Genomic DNA, 23,171 nt, shown 5'->3' on the forward strand with positions numbered 1-23,171 from the left:
TCTTTGGAAAGCAGTAAAAGATTTTGCTTCGCAGGGACCCCGAGGGACAGAGTTCTGCATTGTGACATCAACAGCAGGCAAAGTCCTGTTCGTTGGAACTGCCAGTCTAATCATTGACAGTGTTGGCACGCAGAGCTGGGCTTCCCTAGGTGATCTAAGAGCAGGGCTATTGTTGGCAGTCAGTATCTTTGGGCACTTGCCAAAGCCCACACCTTAGTAGGAGGCTTGGTGCCAATTCCTAGAGCCTTGTGGGCCTCCACCTCCTTCCTTCCTGTGTTGCAGCCTCTTCACCTGCCCTCTCTAAGAAAGGAGAAGGAGCAGTAACCTCTATGTGCTTTGGTTTCTACCTCTGGAAGGTGGCTTGGGCTGGGACCAGAGAGAAAGGGAAGCAAATGAGCAGCAACAGTGGTGGAGAAGACATGATAGACACAATTGGGGAGGGAGCCGATTGAGAGCATCTTGCACAAGTCCCCCTACCCACACTGGCGGAGGAAGGGGGATGCAGCGTGTGCGGCCTGCCCCGGGTGTCATCCCTGAGGAGGGGTGACATCGCCACGCTGCCCCCACCAGCGGCTAGCCCCATCTCCGGGTGCAAGCATGTGCGCCACTCTGGGTGCCGTTGCTCCTAGCTCTGCCTCTGCCTAACCACACACCTGGTACTGGCATTATCTAACAGTGTGAGGAGGTTTCTCCGCAAAGATGCACGACGGAAAAAATTTCACAGAACATTTAAAGGAAAATTTGCCAGTGCTTTATTCACTTGTGGAAAATTCTCAGTTTCGTAAGTTCGCTTGTAACAGCAAAAGGATGCCAATGCAATTTGAGGCAAGCCTGGCAGTTTTCAAAGATTTTAGCTTTGTTTGTCGAATACTAATGAAAAGCGCCCAGCTTTGATTGAGTGTTCTAAGATACGAACAAAAGAAAAATCAGCGGTCAAAATCAATGCAGTTTTGAAAGGATCAGTTTGCCATCGTGAATAAAGATGGTGTTCAATTTTATCCAAACATAGACAAAAAACCTGTTCCTTGATCTCAGGAACCATCATGCAAAATTTTGTTATGATGTATCAAATAGTGTTCAAATTAATAGAGAATGGACAAAGAGACAACTTTTCAAAAGATATAGCAGACAAGTAAAATGTCATGCTAAATAAGATCATTCTCTAGGGTATCAGAAAATTACTCTGTGCAAACTGAACATTTTCTAATCAAATTACAAATAGTGGTGTCTGTTTTCTGGGGGAGATAATCCAATTCAGAATTTTCCAGAAAACCCACGTTGCTGTTTGTATGAGAGTCAATATGCTCCTGTAACTAGGCAGATCTGAAGTAATTTAGGGTTTTAAAGATCAGTACCAACACCTTCGAACACTCTGAAACAAACAGATCAGATCAGTAGTGCAGTTAGGTAATTATTTGCTTTCTAAAATAGATTTTTTTCACTAGTTTTTATAGTAACATTAACAGTACAAAATATAACTCAGCTCAGCCATACAATTCATATTGATATCAATTATATACAGTATTTCATTAGTCCAATCATGTAGAACATGGGTAGGCAAACTAAGGCCCGGGGGCCAGGGGCGTAGCCAGGATCAAAACTAGGGGGGGGGAGCCATGGTCGTTCAGGGGCGGGGCCAAGGCACGGGAGGGGAGGGGCCACGAAGTGGGAATGTGGGTGGGGCTACAGGGCCAGCGGGCCCGATGACATTGTGGCGGTGGCGGCGGCAGCCACCTTGTGCTTCTGGGGCTGGCAGCGGTGGCGGCTACCCTGCTTGGCTGGAGAGGCCGGGAGGGTCGGGCAGGCGAGAGGGGGGTGGCAGGGAGGGCGAGGGCGAGGCAAGGCACGGCCGCAGCCACGACGGCTCCGAGGAGTTGCTGCATATCAGCATAATATTTCAACCATGTCGTGGGTTCAAGCCCCACCTTAGGAAAAAATTCCTGCATTGCAGGGGGTTGGACTAGATGGCCCTTGTGGTCCCTTCCGACTACAATTCTATGATTCTGTTGATATATTACCATAGCATATGCATCATTCTGCTTTCTTGAATAGTCCTACTCCTAGGCATAGCAGCCAACTCCTAGAGGCCTAGGTGCCTCCCCCCCCAATTACTGGTAAATACCGTATTAAACAGGGCTTCCCTTCCTTAAAAAAACTCAACAGCTTTGACCTGAACCCCCCAAAAGGGGGTAGATCACTCCCAGTTTCAGACTCTGCGAGTAGATCAGAGTCTCTTGGGAGGTGGCCACCCCTTATTTACAGTATACAGATGCAGGAGGAGGGGCAGACTGGAACACCACTGCTTTTTATAAACATCACTGTGTCTGTCAAAGCTACAGCCCCCCCTTTCTTATTCACTTCCTTTTAGCCTTGCAGAGCCACCTTAGTCAAATTGAATCCTCTGCACCCTCATTAAATCGCCAATAGAACTCTTAATGTGATCCCTGAATGCTCATTAACAACTCCCACTGAAGAACAATAGGGTGAAATGGTCAGCTATCGAATCTTGCCTGGGGATATATGCTCCATTGTCTTAACTGCTAAACTACTGGTAGCCACTTTGCTTTATTTGATGTGTTTTTGTTACAGCTGTGTCCCCCCCCCCAAGCAAGCAGAGACTTAGCTGCTCTTGCTAAAGCAAAGCCCTTTCCACTTCAGTTTTTGGAGGGGAAAAGTGCTGGTTATGGTCTGTAAAATACATTAATTTTTTGCTTCTGGGGGGACAGCTGCCCCCTCCTGCCCCCTGCCTAGGCCCATGCCGTGGGCTGGATCCAGCCCAATCGCCTTCTAAATCCAGCCCGCGGACGGTCCGGAATCAGCATGTTTTTACATGAGTAGAATGTGTCCTTTTATTTAAAATGCATCTCTGGCTTATTTGTGGGGCCTGCCTAGTGTTTTTACATGAGTAGAATGTGTGCTTTTATTTAAAATGCATCTCTGGCTTATTTGTGGGGCATAGGAATTCGTTCTCCCCCCCCCAAATAGTCTGCCCCCCCAAGGTCTGAGGGACAGTTGAACGGCCCCTGGCTGAAAAAGTTTGCTGACCCCTGATGCAGAAGAACAGAAATAAAGTGCTGATTGTGAAATAAAAAAGTTATGCATCGGTTCATGCTATTTCGATATTGTCAGTGCTATTTTCTGGGGGTACTCAGGGGTATGCAGTTCTGGCACACACACACACACACACACACATACCCCCAATGTTCAAAGTGTGCCATTTTCTGTAACAACTTCATTGTGAATACCGGCAGCTTTTTTTTCTCTCTCCAAAAAAATAAAGCGTTGGATATTGTATACAATTTACTGCAGGAAATCCCTCTATAATGTTCCGTGTGAAAGGCTGGACTGTAATTAACATTCTCCCTGGTGGTATATATGAAATACAGCTAGACCAACGTTCATGGAATAGCATTTTCATTTTTTCTACAGTTAGGTAGTTCTAGACTTAATGGTCTTTTACACTGCCTTTTCAGAAGGTAGCGTTTATTACTTCACTTTCAAATGTGGTAAGCCAGCGTTCCTCATTTGTCCCCCCACATCCTCATTCTGCAGAGCAGGGACCTGCCAAGTACTTCCCTGTCAGCTCAGCACAGTGCTGGATTTATGTATAAGCTAAGTGGCAAATGGCTTTAGATACCTATTAGGTCCATCAATTACCATATGGCATATATTTAACACAAAAACCAGTGACCATTTGTTGTTGATAAAGGACAGCTGGACATATAAAGGGCCCCATTACCTTCAGTAGCTTAGGGCCTCATCAAACCTAAATCTGGCCCTGGCTCAGCAGCATCCCTGGATAAGGCAGGAAGGTCTTGTATTGGAATAATCATTTCACACACTTCTTTCCACTGCTATAGTTGCTCTCTTGATTCCCTCCCGCTCTCGCAGTTATGCCTTTCTAATATTGCTTGCAACGGTTTCCAATTTCAAAAGTAAGTCTGAGTGTGGCAAACAAACACTAGCGATGCATCCTCAGGGGACAGCCCACGTAATTCAGCTTGCAGAAACACGGGGTGGGGGTGAGCAGCATGCGATGAAAGGAACAAAGAAAAAGATGCAGTTGCAAGATAAAGTGTGAGAGAGAGAGACCTGCTTCCGTTGACTGAACTGCAGGCAACTGGGTCTTACCCCTGACAGATGGCTTATTGTACCTCCTATCAGATGCAGCAGCTGCATAAGCCACAGATGGAAATATAACATCTTCAGAGTTATTAGGTGTGATTCTGACTCTGGTTTAATCTAGGTTCTTAAGCCACCTTGCATCTGCAAAGTGGCAGATCGGTGCAAGCCCTCGGTGTTTCTTCTGCAAGAAATCTGGTTTGTAGGTGATGGAGAGGAAGGAGTGGGTGGAAGAACTCTTGCAAATGGTGCAAGCGGGGAGCAGGAACAGCCCCTCAGGCTGAGGATCCCTACATCCGAACACTAAATCGCACCTCCTTTCCCCAATGGAAGAGCACAGAGAGTTACAACCTAATGTTTCCCCTTTGGGGGGCGTTAAAAGTAGACGCAAAAGGAAAATCACACTAACTTACTATAGAACCAGCCTTCCCCAATCTGAGGCCCTCCAGATGTGTTGGACTACAATTCCCATCAGCCCCAGGCAGCATGGCTGTACTGATGGTACCCCAAAACATGGGGGGGACCAGGTTGCTGAAGGCTGAGCTTATGCTAGTGTCATAGTTTAGAGTTCAGTCTACAGTACTAAACTTTTGCATGTTTATAAGAATTCAATAGGATACACCAACAGAAGGCTCACCTGGCTTTTTCCATGAGGAGCCACACCAAAAGATCCTAGGTACCTGGGGATTCCATTTTTCAGAAGCAGGTTAGAAGGACTTTTTCTTCCCACTGTTAACTTGATTCACATGTAGTGTTAGAAACATCTGGCTAGTTCAGATGACAACCTTGAGCTAGGTTAAGAACTTTAAGAACTTAAAAGAAGAAAAGTCGCTTGATCCAGGGGCAGTCCACATATATATTGGCCTCTTCCGACCTCTTTTTCTTAATGGGGACTGCTCCTCCTCAGGCTGCACACAAAAAAAAAGCATTTTGGTTCCTGGAAATCCATTCCAATTGTGCAGATAAAATATAACCAGTAGAATTATACAGCATGCAGTGTTAGTGTGGGAAAGCAGTCCAGATCCAATGATCCTCAGGCATGCACCTCCAGATGGTGGAGATGTCAGGCGCTAGCCTGACACCCAGGCATCTTCACTTGGTCGCAAGTGGTTGATAGCCAGGTGCAAAATGCGCTTGGTACCTGGCTAATATCGAACACTGTTCACATGTACAAGAGTTTTAACACTAATGGTATCATGAACATGAATGCATACCCATATGAACAATGTTGAGGGATGATGAAAGGAGCCTGCAAGGGCCAATTAACAGGCATCGACAGGAAGCAAAGATTCCAGTGAGTCTATGGGGCGAAGCTGCAGCGTTTCATAACAGAAGGCACAAGGCTTAATTACGGTACTGAGAGGGATGGGGGTAATAGCTGGTGGGGACAGCTATGGGAATCCTACTTACAATTCAGCAAATCCAGGATCAGGCACAACAGACCAGGTTGCTTGGCAAGGATCTCAGAAAATAAGATTGCTTTTAAAAAAATGCCTTAGAACCCACCCTGTGTACATTTCTCCTTGATTGTAATGCTCAGAACACCACCACAAAAGGTTAAGTCTCTTCTTTCCTTCTAAATACTAAATAAGGGTTAAACTCAGCAAACCCTCCAGATGCTTAAAGGGGAATAGGCAAAAGAAGAAGAAAAAGAAAAAGCTGCCTTATAAATCTTTAGCAATGTGAGGCCTCAAGTCTGAGCAAATAAGCACGCTCTTCCCTGTTTCCCCCCCCCCCCCAGTTCCTGGGTGTTTATGAGGCTGGGATAGAGAGGGAAGGCAAAACACTCACCTCACGGTTTAGTTATAGTGGCAAAGTCTGCTGGTATCCCATTCAGCAGCTTAGGAAGGCTGGGCTTGAAACCAGATAGCAAGACACTGTGGCCAAATACATTTCTTGGAGATGGTTGTAGCTAGAGAGTAACCCATCATGAGCAGAAATCGGGAATCCTAGCTTCCTCACGGTCCTTTTATTTTACTACTTTGCTGATTGCTTCCGACTTCAAAGGGTGTGTGCACGTAAATGGCCTTTTATATGTGTTGTGTTCCCATCACAGTATTACTTGCATCTCTGTTGTATAGAAATTGAAGGAAGGATGTGTTCATATGCGGATTTTCCATTTCAGGTGTTTAGGTTGTCTGTGTTCCTTTTTCTGGTTTTGAGTAAATTTGGTGCAATTTGTGGTTGTTGTCCATTGAAGAAAAAAAAAAGCATGTAATTAATTATTAGTGTGCTTGGTGCTGCACAAACTGACAAGAGGACAGGTCTCTGTCCCCAAGGAACTTACAGTCTAAAATTTGACCTAAAGGTAAGCAACAGTGGAAGTGGAGGCAGGGGAAAATAATAAAGAAATATATGTATATGAGTTACACCCTTGGTGTAGGTGGGCTGTGCGGCCTTCCAGATGTTGCTGGACTCCAGATCCCATCAGCCCTAACTAGCATGGCCAATGGTCAGTGATTATGGGAGCTGTAGTTAAAAATACATCATGAGGGGCACATGTTCCACACCCGTGCGCTAGAGCATGGGGTCCAGGAGGCTGTACCAAAGACTTACTAGGCTGGGTTTTGAGGAGGGGTGTCTAGTAAAGTAGGAGGAGTGTTCTAGGAGGCAGCTCCAGGCATACAAGCCACCAAGGGAGAAAAGGTGAAGGTTGTTTGTTTGTTTGTTTGAAGGACCAGGAGACTTTCACATTGTGGTGGGTGGTGGAGCTTCAGGAACCAAGTTCATGAGCAGGGAATGCAATTTTTACTCTCTCTCTTCTTAAAGGTTTCCTGAAATCTTAGTTTAAGCTACTGTACTTGTGGGCTTTTGGGTCAAGTGAAAAATATCTCACACACACACATGCTGATGCTGCTGGTGCTCTCAAGGTCTTCTCCTGCTGCCCATAAAGCCCCCTAAGGTGGTGAAGCTGGCTACCTTTTTCTCCCTTGAAAAGCACATGGAACCGAAGAAGGAAGTTAGGAGTCTGACTCTCTTTCCCACTTCCTCTTTTATCTCTATGTGCTTCCCAAAACTCAGATTAATTCTACTGGAGGTGGCTAGAGTGGGTGCCAAGATTAAGGGTGAGGTTGCCAGCATTTAAAGACTCATCTGGAGGCATTGGGCTCTACTAGCCTATTGTACCAGTGGAAGCCAGTGCAAGGATTCCTGCTAGCACAATGCGAATTTTCACTTTTTCACCTCCTGCTTGCACCCTGCACAATCCCCAAATCTGCTCTGGAGGGATGGGGGAACACCCAGACCAGGATTTGGGTGGTGCTGGGAGAAGGAAGGAGGAGGTTCCCTTGCACAGGGAAAACCTTTCCACTGATACAACCCATAGCACTAGGCTGAACACAACCCATCCAGCATGAGTCATTTGCATTGCTTTTTGTGTTATGCTTTGTCCTCATGAAGACATTAACTTGAGTGCTTTATTCATGCTTTAAAAAGAATTGGCTAGGTTGCCACTACTTGAAGTAAGCATCACTTAGAGCTCATCCAGACTTTGGTGCCACATTTCTAGGTTTGCGCTTTAAAGCTTTCCCTGCAAAAAACTTGCTCTTTACCTCTGAATCAGAGTAAATGGCATCTGCAGAAAACTTGATTTGCAATTTGTTCTGATTCTGCATTAAGGAGTGGGTTTTCTTGGGGAAAGTGATGGGGCATGGGGCTTAAAAGCATGGATGTGCGCCTAGAAAGTACAGGGCAATAGCTAAGTGTGGATGAGCCCTTAGCTGCTGATGGAAAAAAGTGTTATATAAGAGCCTAGGAGAAACCAATCACCTTCTGTTTTATACATTTAAAGCAGTACTCATACCACTTTAAACAGTCATGGAATCCTGGGAACTGAAGTCCCCCCCCCTAATTTTAATTATAAGAACAACATATAAGCACAGTAACTTGTCCAGTCCAGTACATTCTTATTAAGTTTCATATGCAGTACACAAGGAATGCAGTCGTACCTTGGAAGTCAAACAGAATCCATTCTGGAAACCAAGGTGTGGCTTCCGATTGGCTGCAGGAAGCTCCGGGACAATCACTTCTGGGTTTGCGGCGTTTTGGGACCCAAAATGTTCATCTTACAAGTCGTTTGAGATCCAAGGTATGACTGTATGTTTATTTATGCATTATCAAGTATCCTATCCATAGAGATTCTTGTGTTGGGGGTATAATAAAAGTATCTTCTGTCTCATTTATAAAGGAAAAGAAAGGAAGCCAAGCCTCACCAAAAGTGTCTGTCCTTACAATACCTTCTGTGCCAAGTAAGGCATTCTGATAGCCACGTCCCAAATATCATTTAACCAGATTTCAATGGGGATTTGGGAACTGTAGTTTGTTAACGGGTGCTCGCTGTTTGTGCCATATGTGATAATGTTTTCAGTGTGGTCTAGATGCCCCTGTGCCATAAAGTACCTAATATGTATATTGCGTATGCGGTGGTCTTGAGTCAGAGAAGTGTTTCCCTTTGCTCTAGGCTCTAGAGATATAAAAAGTATGCCATTGTCACTCCCTTCAGCCATATAATTTTAAACATAGTTCCCAACTCCACCCAACTTACAGACAGACTAGTAGTGCATTCTTGGTCTTATTTTTGGCAGACACAGTTGTGTTGGTGGTCCATGGCTCTCTGTGTCTTGGCAGGGCTGTGGTACGACTGCCTCCGTTTGGTGCTGTGTGAGGCATATTCCCCGGAACCTCTCTCAGCTATCTCTCATCATCAGTTAACGTCCATTGCCCTTTGAACAGACAGCATGCTATGACTTTCTAGTTGAGATTGCCCAGATATCCAGGGGTTCCCTCCCCAGCAATTTGAGGTCATTGGTGGGGGAGAGCTGGGACAGTGATCTCTGGCTCCTCTCCCTCCAGCATCTGGTTTGCATTGTGTACGCCTGGCCCCTGGAGCCAAGGGCATCTGCCATAAAGCTAAAATTAGCACAGGATGTTGATCTAGTTAGCTGGATTTGGTAACTCCAAGCTCCTGGGCTGGCTCCAGAGATGAGTCAGTTCTCCTCCTCAACCCTGCTGCTCAGACCTCTGTGCACATTTGATCGGATGCAGGTCCTGCGCAGCAAGGCTCTTGGGGGCCACTTTTCTTTGCTCTGGTTTGTGCATCGGTTGGTAGTGCTAGAGGTAGTCTTGCTTCTTCCCCGCATCTTAGGGGTTTCCAAACTGTGGTCCATGAATCACTAGTTGTCTGTGAGCTTCATTCAGGTGGTATGTTGATTTTTGGCTGAAAGTGGGAAGTAGTACATGTATTACATGAAATAGCCATATGTATTTTTCATTTCATTTTCACCTTTCCCCCCCTTCTATGGGATTGTTACAGTTTGAGATCTATGGAATCTACCATAGCATCTAGCACAGCACATTACAATTGCTACAATAGGCAGTGAAATTGTTAAGTGGTCCTTCAGGGCCCTTAGCAATTGTCAAGTGGTCCATCGGGGAAGAAATTTCGGGAAACACTGCTGCATCTTGCTGCTGTTTCACTTTGTCTGTTGGAATGGAGCAGCCTCTTTTCAGCATTTAGGGCTGGGCAGCAGAATGAGTCTCTTTTTGTCTCTGTTGCGCTTGTCAGCACATGTCTCTCCGGCTATTGGCAAAGCCACAGTGTTTATGTCGGGCAAGGTTTTTTCAAGTCTTGCACAGTTGAGCGGGGTGTGGGTGGGTGTCCTTGCCTAGTGAATCATTTAAATGTGTCCACTCTTCATTGCCTCCCATTCTGAAATAGTGGAGGAATAGCAAGGGCAGGCAGACCTAGACCACCTTGCTGTTTAGCGTGGCCATTAAGGGAGCTGAGATCTAGGACTTAAGTAGCTGGGAATCTGATTTCACAGATCCATATTGCAAAATCCAGGATACTTAATTTGAGTCATTTTTAAATTACTGACCATTATGCACTTTGTGTAAATTGCATTTTGGGGTTGAGTCCATCTGAACAAATATATCCATGTCTCTGAAAGATGGAATGCACTAACGTGGTTGCTGCTAATTCCATAGAATGAGGGGGAAGGTAGCAAGATATGATGGAAATATTATCAACTAGGGGCATGTCTTATGAAAGCTCCTTGGTATGAATGAGAACTCAGGAACCACAATAATGCTTGGTTATATTTTATAGCATAACCTATAGTTGCTTATAAATTGAAAGCTTTTGAACCCAGGTTCAACCCCCACACCCATTTTTCTCGAATGTGGACTTGCATGTCTATTGAGAAGATGCCAGATTTCTGTGCTTAATATCATATAAGCTACGTAGTGGGCCTTGTACTTTTAAAACACCTTGCTTCAGGGAGCACCCTTGCTAGCCAAAGCTGGATGTAGGAAGCAGAGGAAGTTGGAAGGGTTTTTTAAAAACAGCAACATAACTTCAGCTGAAGCAGCTTGAACCTACTGACATGACCACCTGAAAGGTGCCAAATACATCTTTAGGCTTTGATCTGCTGTCCAGTTAAGTTTCATAATGGAGAAGGGCAGTTTAAATGCAAAATGGAAAAAGGGGTTAAAAACTATATTGTAGCACATCAATTTATCTTTTAATTTACAGGAGTGTGCAGCTGGAACTAAAACTGCCTCCACAGGAAAATGGAGGGAGAGAAAAACCTAACAGCAGCAGGGTGGGGAAGTATATTGAGTTTGTCATTATTCCAAGTAGCAAGTTATGATTTGCAGCCTTGACAGATAAATTACTTACTTACTTAAAATTAAAAAGTAGCAAATGCTGAGTGTTCATTTTCAAAATTCAGACTTCACACAAACACACACACACAAACTCTTAAGAAAAAAAAACTGCATGGCAAGGGAGAGGCCTGTTGACTACGATGGAAATGGAAAAGCAAATCTATAATTTGAACTTGCTTTGCTAAAAGACGTGCCAGAGAGGGAAAGGATCCTTCACTGCTTTGTTCACAAGCCATGTTGGGTTGTTTGGCTATTCTGGATGAAGTTGCACTCCCTTTGGTGGATCAGGGATGCATTTGGGGAGTGCTCCTGGAACCATCTCTGTCACTAAAAACTCCAAGTGACCTCTGTGGCAAAGAGCACCTACGACCAGCTTTGGTTGGTATTACAGCTGTGCTCTTTCCTGGATAGGGTAGCTTGGCCACTGCTGGTCATGCGTTGGTATCTGCACGCTTAGGTTTCTGTAATGTGCTGTATCTGTGGCTGTTCTCGCAGCCGGCACAGAAGCTGCAGCTAAGTGCAGGATCCAGCAGCTGTAGTGCTGAATGGGGCACCCAGGTATGTACATACTTCACTTGTGTTGAAGGAACTGCACTGGCTGCCCTAGTGGCTACCAGACAACACTCAAAAGTGTTGTTGCAGACATATAGAAAATTCTGAACAACTTGGCTCCAGGATGTTTGGCAGATTGCTTTCCCCTATATAATCCTAGTCAATCCCTACAGTCATATAATCATAGCTTCAGAGGAGGTCCTTTCAAACTCTGCTTACAGCACTGCCAGTTCTCAAGGCTTGGTGCTTTTTCCTTCACCCGCTGCAGCTCCAGAACTCCCGCACCTTCTCCCTAGCTCGCCTCTGTGCATACATGAAATAATCATTCATTCCTGGGCTGGGTTGATTTGCTGGCTGCACAGAAGAGAGCATCACACTGGGAGCATGGAGTGTTCATGGGATTATTTATTGGCTGTGGGAGTGGCTTCATAGCTTAGCACTTGCGGAGACTGAAGGAGATTCTGGGGCCTTCCTAAAAGAGACAGATTTCCAAGCTGATTATCTCAGTGGATCCTCCTGACCTTAAAAAGTATGAAATTCTGGCTGAGGAATCCAGCTGACTAACTCTCCTCCCAGAATGCACTTGGGGCATCCTCTGTATGGCAGTATTGTTTTAGCAGCAGGAACCATGTTAGTTTCCAGCAGCCAAACTGCTGTTATTCAGCGACTACAATAACCTTGGCAGATGTTGTTGTGGTTGCCGCGGAAACGTTTTCTTTTGGTCATAGCCCACGTGAAATTTATTGTTTTATTTAGGTCCTGACAAGCAGGTTGCAGTGGGGAAGGCCAGAGTGTCACCTCGCGAGGAGGAGACGTGTAGGCAGAGCAGCCCAACCTCTTGTGTCTCCCACAAGCACTGGCTTTGGCCAGCTTTATGCTGCCTAGTAGTGTACCGGCCCCGCCCTCGCCCTCCTCTGAAAATATGAAATTCCTGACTAAACCATCCATTAATTCTGCAACCACAAATCCTCAGTATTTGAATGGCAAAGCCATGCCTATATTCACATGTTTTATTTAGCTGGCAGACCTTACGTACACAGTTGTATAATTTTATGGTTTGAATTTTTCCGTTTTATGTTCTGCTTTATTTCCTTTTTTGTCAGAGACGGGAGAGAATTGGCAGAAAGCTGTAGGACACACAGGAACAGTTAAGAGCCGGGAAGAAGCAACAGGCTGGGCAGGAAAAGGGAGCTTGTGGGCCTGTCTACCCAGGGCCGGCTCTAGGGGTAGGCTGGGTGGCGCGGGGCCAGCAGGGGGGCGCTATGTGGCGGAGCTGCGCGGGCGCCCACCAGCCGCGGCAAGAAACGGGGCGGGGCGGGGGTGCCAGAGCGATCTCCGCACCACGGCGCCCGGGCGCCCGACATGCTTAAGACGGCCCTGTGTCTACCCCAGTCATCTTTGCTCCATCCCTCTCTCCTAAAGTTTTATCCAGTCCTTCAAAGTGTGCCCAGAGCTGTTACAGTAGCTCTTGGTATATGTCGGTGTTGCTGTTGCAAGTGCCTCTCGGATAAACTACCTAGGCTGTGGCAAAAAAACACACAGCAGCCATCCCAGACACATAAAAACCCAGAGCACTTTTTAAAGCAGAACTCTCTTTCAAGGCCTTCCGCCCTGCACAAGGCAGTGCAGCTGTGGCTTAACAAGGGCAGTCCCAGAATCGGTGTCTCACAGCAGTCTAAAGGGTTGGGGCAGTCCAGAGTCTCAAGAAAGGGTCAACATTAGAGGAAAGGTGACCAGCTAGGTGGAAGGGTGGCACAAGTCAGGGAATCCTAGAATCTTAGAGTGGTAGAATTGGAAGAGACCCTGAGGGTCATCTAGGTCAACCTCAAGGCAATGCAGGAATCTCAGCTAGATCATAACATGACAGATGGCCATCTAACCTCTTTTTAAAAATCTCCAAGGAAAGAGAGTGCACCACCTCTCATGGGAGTGTCAGAAAGTTCTTCCTGATCTCATTTTGAAACCATTTGTTTGGGTCCTACCCTCCAGAGCAGATGAAAAAACAAGTTTGCTCCATTCTGGTACAGAGATGTTGTCCGTGCAACCATATGTTACTGGGGCAAAGATGTTGTGCCTGGAACAGAAGGCTTTTAAACTCAAACCTTCACGTTGCTTGCAGGTTTGGTCTACTCTTGAGGAGTGGCTTACTCACTAGTATTTATTTACTCCCAAAGCGCCTTTGTTCCTCAGATAGGCACTTTGGCATTTGGCGGTCAACTGAGCCTGCCCCTTTAGGGCTCAATGGCAGCTTGGCATCTGCCTGATTCCAAGATAGGGCTACCCTTGCCTCAGGAAGAAGGTTAGATCGCCATTTTCCCTGAGGACCCGGGACCCTCCTAGTCTCCCTCGCAGTCCCTTCTCACAGCATATTTTCCTCTTGAGAGCCCCAAAGAGAATTCCTCCAGCAGGGGCACGGCCCCTTTGAGGCCCTGATCCCCGTTACTGGGATTTGACATGAGAAAGTTGAGGTGCATATCCGTCCTATACACTTCCCCTACATAACCCTTGAAAGGGGAGGATGTTAGCAAGTTCATTTTTCTTAGACCTGTGTCTATTCAAGTCGCATCACCTATTCCAGGCACCCCCAAACTCCGGCCCTCCAGATGTTTTGGACTACAATTCCCGTCTTCCCTGACCACTGGTCCTGTTAGCTAGGGATCATGGGAGTTGTAGGCCAAAACATCTGGAGGGCCGAAGTTTGGGGATGCCTGACCTATTCTTTGGCACTACAGGGAACTAGTTGCTTCCCTTGGACTGAAATTTTTGGCCCACCCACCTCAAAGTTGGCAGTGCCATGGCACAAGTAATGGGGGAAGTTGCTCCTGGCGCCCTCATGTAGCAAGGATGAGGAACCTAGGGCCCAATGCACCCCTCCAGGACTTTTTGTCTGGCCCTCAGAATTCTTCCCTGGCCACACCCCTCTCTGGCGAGCTGCACATATCCTAAGTGCTTTCGCCTGACCAGAATGTGTCCTTTCACTCTGATAATGCCTTTTGCTTACCCGGATGGGGGATAGAGAGATGAGCGTGGAGAAGCTAACCTCCTGTACAAAAGTAGACATCTATATTTGTTGCTCTTCCTACTTTTTGCCCAGTGCTTTAGCTGGAAAAAGTTCACCTGCCATCTCCCTGTCCTGCAGAAAGGACTATCTGTTCACATGGCTTTAGCAGTCATTTCTTGAAGCAAGGCATGATGACAGTGTGTTTCAGTTCTCCAAGTGATAAGTGTATCATTTCCTAAAAAACTTTCCCTGCAAAGGAGGCAGGGGTGCCAACTGGAATAAAACATTGTGGGGGCCCAGGTATGCCCCGCCCTGCAAAATTGATCACATGACACGGTGCACGCACACCATTTGAATGGCAATGCCCATCAACTTTGGAGGTGGGCCTCCAGCCCCCTCAAATACCGGTACTTTATTGCGAAGCCCCTATGGCCCCCCTAGGAGTTGGCTCCTATGAAAGAAGGTATAGGGTGGGAAAATCAACGCAAGTCACTTCCAGTTTCTTGGGCCTGTACAGATTTTGCCCTGATTTGGTCTCTTCTGAACTGGCTGCTGAATCTGTTTGTCTAAACTTTTTTTTTACACAAATACTCCATGCCTTTCAGTGCTCTTTCCTACAAGACAAGTTCAGCTTTCAAAAAACTGCCCTCGGTGCCCCACATTATTTGGGAAGGAAGTGCAAGAGACTGTGAAGGGCTGTTTCTGTGTGTTTATTACATATATAGACGACCTTTTCTCCCAAGGAGCTCATGGCTCTCCTCCCCATTTCATCCTCACATCAACCCTGTGTGGTAGCTTAGGCTGAGATGGTGACTGGCCCCAGGTCACCTAGTGAGCTTCATGACTGAGTGGGAATCCGAACCCTGGTCTCCCAGGTCATAGTCCAACACTCTGACCATTACACCACACTGGCAGTGCTGGGGTTGGCAGGCACAGAATGAGAAGGAGTTCTTGTGCCTTTAAATACCATAAGTTTAGTATAAGTTGGGAGAAACTGCAAGTGCTAGCAACGACCTTCTCCATCCCACCCTCTTCACCTGTGATTCCAGCATACCCTCAAATTTCTCGGGAGTTGCATACCATACCCCCATACCCTCCAACATTTCTCCAGTGAAAATAGGGACGTCCTAAGAAAAGTAGTTGAATCAGAAACTGTGGAGAATAGGGACCCTTTGAGGGTCTGTTCCAGCGCCCTGTCCTGTTCTCCCTGTGCTGCTGATGAAAACTAGCATCAGGAGAGAAGGGGTTTGAGGCAGGGAAGTCTAGAAGTGAAGAAGCAAACCTGGGGATCAGAGAAAGATCTGGAAATGCTGTGGCTGAGAAATGCAACCAGAGAGGGAAGGTTGGAGAGGAGGGAAAGTGGGGGTTTGTGTGGGCCTTAAAAATGGCTATTAAGAATCAGAGTGGGCCCTTCCTGTCCTTAATCCCTTAACAGTGGTAATTGCAATTAGCCCTATTAGCACTAATGGGTCTGAGTACAGGGCTTTTCTCTCCATGCCCAGCAGAGAGAGTGGAGTGCTCTTGAGCATTGCAAAGTAAGGCAGAGGGATCTGCCTGAGCATGAATTAATGATTCTCATGGGAGGTTCCTGCCTGCAGGGTGGTAAATAGCAGATGGACCAAGTACGGGAATGAAACGGGAGGGAAATCTTGACAGCAGAAGGTGTTGGTTCTTGGTTTAAGGAAAGGGAGAGGGGCTTGAATTGCGAGAGAGGGAAACTGAGGCATGGGAAGGAGTATTGATGCAACAGGTTAACAAACATATATATCTGCATTGCAACTGGCAGTGCTCACTCTAGATCAGGTACTGTATAAAGCACCTTCCTTTGTTAAGTCTTCTGTTCCAGGTACAACATTTTCCCACCACTAACGTCTGGTTGCTGGAACACCTTTGCACTAGTTATGTACAGTGTCTAGAATTTTTCATTGCTTGTTCTGCTCTTTGAGTGAATGTCTGATTTGATTCCCTGTTCTTTCTTGGAAATAATAATACCACTACCTAGCATGTTAAAGTGATCAAATCTCTTCACATACATTGTTGCAGCTATGCTTAAAGCATCCCTTTAGGTTAGGTAAGTATTATTATCCTCACACTGCAGACCAGAGGCTGAAAGAAAAAAGCTCATCAAATCATGCAGAAGCAGAAGGCAAGATTTGAATCAAGGGATTTCCTGGTTCACAACCTCTTTGCCACTAAAAAGTCTAGAGTTTGGTACTGTACTTGGGATATCAAACTCTGTTTTCTGTTGCAGAGTAATTTATTACAATCGGAGACCAACATATAAAACACACTTGGGGGTACAATCCCAGAAGGAACACAAACATTTAAAACATTGAACAACAGTAAATTTAAAATTTATAAATGCGATAAGCGTATAGACACTAAAAACTTTGAGATAAGCTACCGCAGAGACATGACCCACAATCACCCGAGGGACCGGGTTTGGGGATTTTCTTGACGAACTAGTTTGGATTGGGGTGGTGGTTTGCACCTATAGATCTGTACACAGAATCTGGCGACCACCCGGGTCGTCTTTTGATCTTTGCCTAACAGGAGAAGATCAATTTTTTGCTTTTCCGGGAGGTTGGCAAGCCTCACCAGCAGGGAATCAGTGGTCTCACTATGTGCCTCTTCATAAAAGGGACATTAAAAAAATAAGTGCTCTGGGCTTCCTTTCTCCCCCCAATGAACAGGCGCAAATTCTCTGAGCATATGGGACTTTTTTAAAGGATCCTTCCAGGACCGGCAAGGGCAGTGCCCTTCTTGCATTTTTGGATATGAGAAAGGAGAGATATGCTGCCGGTGTGGCTATTTTTCTCAATTTTTCCAGTTTTATAGCCTGGCCCTCCTTGAGCAATCCTATTGTCTCTCTGTGTCTATGATTCTTTGCCCTAATCATGGCTTTTGTTTTGCTCAACCCCAGACTTAGAAGGGTTCGAGGGGCAAAACCTAGTTTCTGAAGGGTGTTCAGGACTGCTGTCTGCCAGCCTGACTGGAACTGGTCGCAGAGGCTCAGTGGGGATATTCCTCAGGGGAGCAGATTCAATGACAGCCATTTGTAGATTGATGTTATGCAGATATAATCCTCTACTCTCATCATCCCCGTTTCTAGTCTGACCCATGAGTTTGAAAAGCATCTGGGGACATGTAGGAGAGCTCTAAGGAGTTTGGATTGAACTCTCTCAAGGGAGGAGAAAGCAGAGGAAGGTGGGCCCAGAAAGGATCCATAGAGGAGCTGTGCCAACCTTTTGGCTTTGTATAATTTTAGGGCTGTGGGGATGAAGAAGCCCCCTTGGGCTCTAAAAAATTTAAGAACACAGTTTGCGTTCCACCCCCCCCCCCAAGCTCCCAATGGAGTTTATGTGAAGTTTGTTGGTTCCTGAAGCCATTCCTAGGTACTTATAATTTGTGACTTGTTCTAATTTATCACCTTGAAGTTCCCAGCTGTACTTGGGATATGTTTTCCCTTGAAGCCTTTGGCAAAAACCTATTGTTGCCATACCTTGCTGTAACTAAGCCTAAGTGTGTATATCTGAAATAATTGTATATTCTTTCCCTGTTTCTGTTCTACTTCAGTGTCTCCCTTGTGTTGATACATAGATTTTAAGCCCCTTAGGGCTAGGTGCTGTTCCCTCGCAGTTTGTAAAGTGTTGTGTGCATGAAATGTGTCTTCTTGTTGTTGCTGTTTACAAACTGGCTACATTTGAATGAATTTGCTTAAGTTACATAGTGAACCCAGCTTGGGCAATTTTAGAATATCTCTGACTATTAGGCACTCCACCTACTCCTCTCCCTTTCTTCAAACAACGTAGCAGAAGTTGCCCATGTATTTAAAATCCAGAAATAATCCAGAAAACTATATAAAATTAGTCAAATGTGCGCACCTAGATGAACTTGGGTAATGCATACCCAGAGAGAGCTTTTGCATGGTCATGTGCCGCCATTCTCCTAAAGTGTGTGGCAGAATCTGAAAGAACTTTAAAAAGGCTTGTTTGGCTCATGAAAGAAAGATTTGAGAAGGGTTACAATGACGGGAAAGCATAAGAATCATACATAGCTTAGGCAAGGCTAAATCGTTGTTAAAGCTTTTAAGTAATCTCAGGGGTCTCCACTAAAACTCAAAAAAAGCAGTTTTTATTTTTGTACAACTTATTGATCTGTGGAACTCACTTCCATGGGATTTGGTGAAGGCCTGCAGCATAAATGGGCTTTTTTTTTTTTAAAGAGGGTTCTAAATATATTTAATGGAGGCTAAAGGTATTGGGGAAGGTAGCTTTCTGCTCAGGTCCTCTTTAAATACGAAGTTGCTGGAAGCTGTGATTGATGAACTGGAACATAATTATTGAGCATCTCTCCTGAAGCATCCCAAAAAGGCTACTGTTGACGACGACAAGCTGCGGGGCTAGATGGATTGTTACTCCGATCCAGTAAGGCTGGACCTTAATTGATACTTCCCCAGTGTTGCTCTCAGCTTCCCAAACTCTCCTTGATGAAGTGAGCCTCTGCAGTGTGCCAGCCCCCCCCCCCTTGCACTCACTTGCCAGGATCGCATCCCTGTGAAATGTGTGGAGCTTCCAGCAATAATGCACGAAACCTTGGCACAGTGACTCTTCTCCTTTAAATATTAATGGGGCTGGCAACCATCTGCAGCAAAAGGGTATAAATTTGCCTAACTGCTTCTCTCCACACTGCCTTTTCCCTCTGCCTTCTAGTTCGGATGGTCTTGCTACCACCAGCATCCCCATCCATTGCCTCGCCTCTGGGCAGCTCTGGTGGAGTCCTCCTCCCCCTCCTCCTCCCGTGCCCCCATCCCATGGGTCTGTGGCTATGGGCTTGCTCTGGGGTAAGAGGTGCAGCAAGTGCCCCACCAACTGCTCCCCTACTTATGCAGGTAACGGGGGACTGTTCCTTTAAGAGGCTGCAGCATGCAAGCATGTCAGGATTTAAAAGGGCTGCTGTGCAAGGTGTTTATGCACTTGGGCTGTAGACCGCCCTCCTCCTCCACATCTCTGCTCCAGCCAGGATCCCAACAGAATTGGGAGCAGAAGGCGGCTCTGGTGACTCTGCTCCTCCTCCAGGGGTTAAACCTGCCGGTGGTACTTCTCCCTCCCTCTCTCTCTCGGAGGCTGTGCAGCTGGAATCTCGCCTGCTCTGTGGCAGGGTGTGTGTGCTGTGGCGAAATTCCCAGTCGCTGCTCTGGAAACCAATTGTGCCAGAAAAGAATGTGCCGGCTCAGCTAATCAGCCAGGAGAGTGTGAGAGGAAGAAGAAGAAAGAAAGAGAGAGAGAGAGAAGACCCTGTGCCCAAAGCATCGGTCTCTACCGCTCTGCCTAACAAGATCTCCTTGACTCTCCCCTGTTCTTTGCAGGCATAAAGTGGAGCAAGGACAGCAGCATGTCAGACAGCAAGGAATGGGCCACGCTCAGCCCAGAGGAGTTCACCCAGCTGCAGAAGTACATCGACTGTGAGTCTTTCCCCTTCTCCCATCTATCTCTCAGGACTGGCCCCACTGTGCTGGGACCGATTGGGGAATGACTGTGACAACAGGAAAGGTTGAAAGGGACTCCCCATCCTAAAGCATCAGGGAGTCATGTGGGACATTGACATGCCAAAATCTGGCTTTGATGGAGCTGGGGCGGGGTGGGGGGGAGAGAGAAAGAAAGAAAGAAAGAAAGAAAGAAAGAAAGAAAGAAAGAAAGAAAGAAAGAAAGAAAAGAAAGAAAGGTGGGAAGGAACCGTCTCCCTATGCCAATCTGGAGGGGGCTGAGTGTAACTGAAAGGTCTGTTCACTCTGTAGCTCTCCCCGTAATATCATCTTGGAATGTCGGAGTCAGAAATCCTGATTTGGCAGCTACTGAAAAATATGGGGGAAAGGTCTGTGAGAGTTTAGCTGGGGGACGGCTTGCAGCTTGTGGGGGTACCTTGGATTGAAAAGAGCAAGGTAGTTTTAGATCCCTTTTCCCCCCTGGATTGAAATTATAGGGCTACCCACCCCCAAACAATGCTGGGCAAACGTGGAAGTTGAATGCCAAAATTCCTAATGCCCTGGGTTCATAGGCATTGGAAGCCAGGAGATATTTGGGCCAGAACTGCTGCCTTTCTGCAGCCCACTGGTAGCCCACGTTTCTTTCAAATGTAGGACAGAGTCCTACAACCCCTGGGCATGGCTTGTGTCATGTTTCCTACACTGTATAATTTCCCTCTGTTCAATCTGTTTTCTTTGCCCTACAGACAGCAGCAAGAAGGTGCAGGACGTGCTGCAGGAATTTTATGGAGATGGTAAATTGTCTGAGCACCTTCAAGGAGATGTGAGTACACTCCTCTCCCCCGCACCCATTCATCTCTTGCCTTGCAAAATTTGTACATTTTTTGCCGGGGGTGGGGAGGGAATCACTCATTCCAAGAAAAGAATTTACCCCCAAAGTTCACATAGGCAAGGTGACCTTGCAAAGCAATATGTCATCCCTTTGAACATCTCTTGTCCCAGCTGAAGCATACCTGGGGGTTGGCAAAACCGGCCCCCACCAGGATGCAGGCACAGGAGGGGTGCAAAATTCTATGGAGTATAGGGTGCATATATATCTTCGTCCTTTTCACACCATGACACAAAGGCATTTTTCCCCAGGAGGTAGGATGATAGAGCTCCTTGCTAGGGATGCTAATTTTTAACCTGTTCTTACAGATAGGAGGTTGATCCTAAAGTTCCATAGAGATCCACCCTCCTGTCATTTAAGACCGCTAGTTCTAATCCTGCCATCTGGATCAGCAGAGAGCAAATATTTGCTACCTTGTATGCAATAGCCTTTTAGGTACTAGTGCTATCATGATGTCCCACATCTGCCTTCTCATCTTTGGACTAAACTTAGCTCATTCCTTCAGCCTTTCCTCATAGGACTTGTTTTCCATACAGTTGACCATCTTTGCTACCCTTATCTGAACTTGCTCCAATTTGTCTACATTCTTCTTAGTAAAGAATTGGATGCAGTACTCCAAGCAAAACAAAAAATGAAAACAAATTCCTTCTTGTGACTTGGAAACAACGGTTCTGTCAATGCAGCCCAGAGTCGCATTAGCCTGTTTTGCAGCTGCCTCACGTTGCTGCCTCATGTCCAGCTCATGGCTGACTATAATCTCAAGATCCCTTTCGCATGTACTGCTGTTGAGCCAGGCACCCCTCACCCTGTACTTGTAGTTTGTTTCCTATTTGCATTCCTATTTGCATTTAGTTTGTTTCCTATTTGCATTTGTTCCTGTTTAATTTGTCAGTGTCATCCCAGTTTTCTCTTCTCTCAAGGTCCCTTTGAATTTTATCTGTATCTTCTGAGATGTTAACTGTCCCTCTCAGTTTTGTATCATCCTCATAATTGATAAAGAGTCCCTCCACTGTGTCACTGATAAAAATGTTGAAGCGTGTCAGGCTTGGATTCCTGTGGCATCCCACTTGTGACATCCCTCCAGTTTGGTGAGGAACCGTGGATGAGCGTGGTTTTCCAAACAGTTGTGGATCCACCTGGCAGTATTATCACTTAACTCACATTTAACCAGTTTGATCACCAAAATATAACGAGGGACTTTGTCGGATGCTTTGCCGAAATCAAGATTCATTCCATCTACAGCATTCACACAATCTACTGAGCCTGCTGAGTCTCTACTTCTGCCTTCCTTCCTATAATCAAACAACCTGCTCCCCTGTGGATTATCATGAACCTGCCCTATGCATCGCAAGTCTTCCCTGCTGCTTTACTATTGTCTCTTACTCGGCCTATGTGATGACTCCTCCCCTTCCTGTGTCTACTAATCCAATAGCTGCCATACAATGGAGGGAATGGAGAGGAGATTGTTTTGTTTTATTTTATTTTTATAATGTTTATTAAATTTTATGTATTTATTTAATAAAAATTTATTTTTATTAAATGGAGAGATTATTTTATTTTATTTTGATAATGCTTATTAAATTTTCTATTTTACAATTTCACATACTCATTTTACATCCTTAAAGCATCAATGACCTCCCTTCTTCTCTTTCCATGGTTCATTTTACATGTCTTAAATCCCTGCATATTTTACAAAAACTGTCCCAATCAGTTTTCCATTATAGAGGAGATTATTTATTCACTCCCATTAAATCAGGGACAGAACAATTGAGGTTCTCCATTCTCCCTTACCACGAAAGACCACTACCGTAGCATTGACATTGCTCAGATCAGTGCTCTGTTCAATTTCTATTACAACTGATAGGATGGGTTTCCTCACATTCTCCTCTTTTTCTTCTGTCACTTTCATTCTTTTACTGACGCCGTTGCCAGACGATAGACTTTGAGGGTTTCAAGCTCTTCCTGAAAACCTATTTGGAAGCAGAGGAGATCTCAGATGAACTTTGCAGCCATCTCTTCATGTCTTTCCAGACTACGGCAGGACAGGCCACAGCAGAGCCAGGGGTGCAATCAAGTAAGGAGACTTCCAGCAGAAAGGCTGCTATATTTTATTGCTTTTATTCAGGGGGTACATGGGATCTGCACATCCTTTGGTGGTGGTGAAAAAACAACATCCCCAAATGCTTAAAAAGTAGGGACAGATGCTTTTTGGGTAGAGCATCTGATTTATTTATATCCTGTCCTCTCAGGGTGGCATACAGAAATCATAACACTTATTTGAAAACTTTTTTTATTAAAAAAAACCCAACAACAAATTAAACTCCTTAGAGTGAGCCCCAAAAGAACAATAAACAGAGACATACAGCAGGTGATGACAACGAATGAAATGTAGCCTGAAATAAAAATATCTTGAGAGTTAGTTGTGTGTTTTTTTAACACAGTACATAAATGTGAAT

General features: G+C 45.7%; 1 protein-coding gene across 6 annotated transcripts in view; it reads left to right on the forward strand.

The window, feature by feature from the left end:
* DGKA (diacylglycerol kinase alpha) overlaps positions 1-23,171 on the forward strand; it is a 55,368-nt gene that overhangs the window by 14,044 nt on the left and 18,153 nt on the right. For all 6 annotated transcript variants that reach the window (XM_035103931.3, XM_088662953.1, XM_088662954.1 and 3 more), the window contains 3 exons: positions 19,710-19,805; positions 20,573-20,649; positions 22,648-22,789. In XM_035103931.3, the coding sequence (XP_034959822.1) occupies positions 19,736-19,805; positions 20,573-20,649; positions 22,648-22,789 (289 nt within the window). In that variant the 5' untranslated portion in view covers positions 19,710-19,735. The remainder of the gene's footprint in view (positions 1-19,709; positions 19,806-20,572; positions 20,650-22,647; positions 22,790-23,171) is intronic.

The sequence above is a fragment of the Zootoca vivipara genome, chromosome 2, assembly GCF_965207765.1.
Source record: "Zootoca vivipara chromosome 2, rZooViv2.hap1.1, whole genome shotgun sequence".
Classification (NCBI taxonomy): Eukaryota; Metazoa; Chordata; class Lepidosauria; order Squamata; family Lacertidae; genus Zootoca; species Zootoca vivipara.